The sequence below is a fragment of the Eimeria mitis genome, genomic scaffold (genome assembly GCF_000499745.2).
Source record: "Eimeria mitis Houghton genomic scaffold, Emh_scaff1096, whole genome shotgun sequence".
Classification (NCBI taxonomy): domain Eukaryota; phylum Apicomplexa; class Conoidasida; order Eucoccidiorida; family Eimeriidae; genus Eimeria; species Eimeria mitis.
Window position 1 is genome coordinate 6,184 of NW_013567563.1, and position 3,233 is coordinate 9,416.

The 3,233-nt window shown below is 58.0% G+C and overlaps 2 protein-coding genes across 2 annotated transcripts in view; one reads left to right on the forward strand and one right to left on the reverse strand.

Moving 5' to 3' along the window:
- Positions 1-44: 44 nt before the first annotated feature.
- Positions 45-641, forward strand: EMH_0029320 (uncharacterized protein; the record flags this gene model as incomplete). Its single annotated transcript, XM_013494270.1, has 1 exon — positions 45-641. The coding sequence occupies one exon, from the start codon at positions 45-47 to the stop codon at positions 639-641; it is 597 nt and encodes a 198-aa protein (XP_013349724.1).
- A 1,071-nt stretch (positions 642-1,712) lies between these two features.
- Positions 1,713-3,233, reverse strand: part of EMH_0029330 (uncharacterized protein) — a gene marked incomplete at both ends in the record, with an annotated part of 4,483 nt that continues 2,962 nt past the window's right edge. The window contains 3 exon segments of the mRNA XM_013494271.1: positions 1,713-2,728; positions 2,732-2,797; positions 3,214-3,231. Of these exon segments, the coding sequence (XP_013349725.1) occupies positions 1,713-2,728; positions 2,732-2,797; positions 3,214-3,231 (1,100 nt within the window).

Consider the following 3,233-nt stretch of genomic DNA (forward strand, 5'->3'; position numbering starts at 1 on the left):
AGCAGCTGCCGGTGAGGCGACGACCAACAGCAGCAGCTGCCTTCATGCAAACGCATAGCAGAGAAGGACTGCAGCAAGAAGAGCAGCAGCAGCAGCAGCAGCAACAGCAGCAGCAGCAGCAGCAGCAGGATGGGCAGCAGCAGCAGCTGCTGCTGCCAAGCGACGGAGCAGAGGATTCGAATCGTGCTGTAGAGGGGACAGCAGCAGCAGCAGCAGCAGCAGCAGAAGATGCTGCTGCAGCAGCACCAGCAGCAGGAGGAGATAGAGAAACAGCTGCAGCAGCAGCAGAAGACACAGCGGCAGCAGCAGCAGCAGCAGCAGATGAAGCAACAGCAGCAGCAGCAGATGCCTCTACAGCTGCTGCGAAGAGCCGCTTATCTCGCCGGGGTCGGCGCAGCTCCCAGCAGGAAACAGCAGCAGCAGCAGCAGCAGCAGAAGCAGCAGCAGCAACGGCAGCAGATGCAGCAGCAACAGAAGCAGCAGATGCAGCAGCAACAGAAGCAGCAGCAAAAGAGGAGTCGCCTGAGGGAGAGGCTGTCCTCCCTGATGCTGGCGAAGACAGCAGCAGCAGCAGCAGCAGCAGCAGCAGCAGCAGCGAGAGTGAAGATCTTTCATCTGCTGTGGAGGAGACACAGCAATAGCAGCAGCAGCAACAGCAGCAGCAGCAGCAACAGCAGCAGCAGCAGCAACAGCAGCAGCAGCAGCATGCTGCTGCTGTCTCCATCCGCCCCTTTTGAGTGAGGCTGCTTATAGTCGTTTTAGATTCTCTCTTTGTTTAGTTGCTGCAGCAGCAAGTGCTGCTGCTGCAGCAAATGCTGCTGCTGCAGCAAATGCTGCTGCTGCATCAAATGCTGCTGCAGCAGCAAGTGCTGCTGCTGCAGCAAGTGCTGCTGCTGCATCAATGTCTGCTCATGAAGCTAGTACTCAGCAGTCGCTGCAGCAGCAGCAGTTATTGCAGCAGCAGCAGTTACTGCAGCAGCAGCAGTTGCTGCAGCAGCAGCAGTTACTGCAGCAGCAGCAGTCGATGCAGCAGCAGCAGTTGCTGCAGCAGCAGCAGTCGCTGCAGCAGCAGCAGTTGCTGCAGCAGCAGCAGTCGCTGCAGCAGCAGCAGTCGCTGCAGCAGCAGCAGTTGCTGCAGCATCANAGTTGCTGCAGCAGCAGCAGTCGCTGCAGCAGCAGCAGTCGCTGCAGCAGCAGCAGTTGCTGCAGCATCAGCAATTGCTGCAGCAGCTAGTGTTTGCTGCAGCAGCAGCTAGCGTTGCTGCAGCAGCAGCACTTGCTGCCGCAGCTAGTGTTTGCTGCAGCAGCAGCTAGCGTTGCTGCAGCATTTAGTTTTGCTGCAGCAGCAGCACTTGCTGCTGCAGCACAGCCTGTAGCAGCAGCAGCAGCATTCTGCTGCTGCTGCTGCTGCGGCTTTCTCTTTAGTAGACAAGTTGTTAGTGGTTTGCTTCTTACTGCAGCCGCAGCTGCCTATACACCTGAATAGCTGCAGCACAACTGCAGCAGCTAGAGTCTCGTTGCAGCAGCAGCAGCAGCAGCAGCAGTATCTATAGTTGTAGTTATACCAGCAGCAGCAACAGCAGCAGCAGCAGCAGCAGCAGCAGCAGCAGCAACAGTAGAAATACAATTCAAGCCATAAATGAAGCAGCAAACGTCCTAAAAAACAAAACAGCAGACACTGCAGCAGCAGCAGCAGCAGCAGCACCGATCCCTCATGTGTCGCTGCTGCTGCTGCTGCTGCTGCTGCAGCTGCTGCTGCTGCTGCTGCTGCAGTTTGAGTCGTGTCTCTGGCGGCTACAGGCGGGAGCAGCCACATTGTTCCCCTCATCTATTGTTGCTGCTGCAGCAGCTGCAGCAGCTGCTGCTGCAGCAGCAGGAACTGCTGCTGCACGCTCTGCTGCTGCAGTTGCTGCTGCTGCAGACTCTGGTGCTACACCTGCTTCTGCTGATGCTGCAGGCTCTACCGCATCAGCTGCTGCTGCTGCTTCTGCTGCTGCTGCTGCTGCTGCAGGCCCTGCTGCATCACCTGCTGCTGCAGCAGGCTCTGCTGCTTCAGCTGCTGCTGCTATTGCCGTGTCTGCTGCAGCCGATGCTGCTGCTGCTGCAGGCTCTGCTGCAGTAGCAGGAGCAGCAGCAGCAGCTGCTGCTGCTGCCTCTTCTGATGTTGTTGGATCCGCTGCAGCCACTGAAGGTTTTGCTGCTGCTGCTGCATCGCCTTTTGTTTCTGCTGCTGCAGTTGCTGCTGCAGTTGCTGCTGCAGCTGCTTGAGCAGCAGGAGGTACTGCTGAGGCGGTTGACGATGCTGCATCTGCTGCTGCATCTTCTGCTGCTGCTGCTGCAGCAGCTTGGGGTTCACCTGCGGCAGAAGCAGCAGACATACTGGTTTCTGCTGCTGCTGCTGTTTCTGCTGCTGTTGCTGCTGCTGTCTTTGGCTCAGGCGGTGAGGCGCTTGCTGCTGCAGCATCTGGTGACGATGCAGGAGCGTTTGTTCCTTGCTGCTGCTGCTGCTGCTGCTGCTGTTGTTGCTGCTGTTGCTGTTGCTGCGCTGCACCGGGTGCAGCAGCAGCCCCCTGCTGAGAATCAGCAGCAGCAGCAGCAGCAGCAGCAGCAGCAGCAGCACGCATCTCTGGCACCCGCAGCGCCAGCCTGATAGCGAGGATCGCCCACACCGTCAGCAGCAAAACCCCCAGCAGCAGCTGCCCCCAGAAGCGTCTCTGCTCCTCCTGCTGCNCGCCCACACCGTCAGCAGCAAAACCCCCAGCAGCAGCTGCCCCCAGAAGCGTCTCTGCTCCTCCTGCTGCAGCACAGCAGCAGCAGCAGCAGCAGCAGCAGCAGCAGCAGCAGGAGTAAGAGGAGGGACAGCAGCAGCAGCAGCAGCAGGGATGGCAGCAGCAAGTTCACATAAAATACCGCATGCAGCAGCAAACGCTCCAAGACAAACTTCAACAGAAAAAAAAAAAGCAAAAGAAACTGCGCAGCAGCAGCAGCAGCAGCAGCAACAGCAGCAGCAGCAACAGCAACAGCAGCAGCAACAGCAGCAACAGCAGCAACAGCAACAGGAGCAGCAGAGCCTCACAGCAAGGTATAGAGAGAGAACGACAGCAATAGGGTGTGTATTTGCTTCTTCTTCTTGCTGCATCTGCTGCTGCTGCTGCTGCTGCTGCTGCTGCTGCTGCTCTTCTGTATCCTGCAGCACGAGCTGCAGCAGCTCACTAACAACATCATCATTCCCT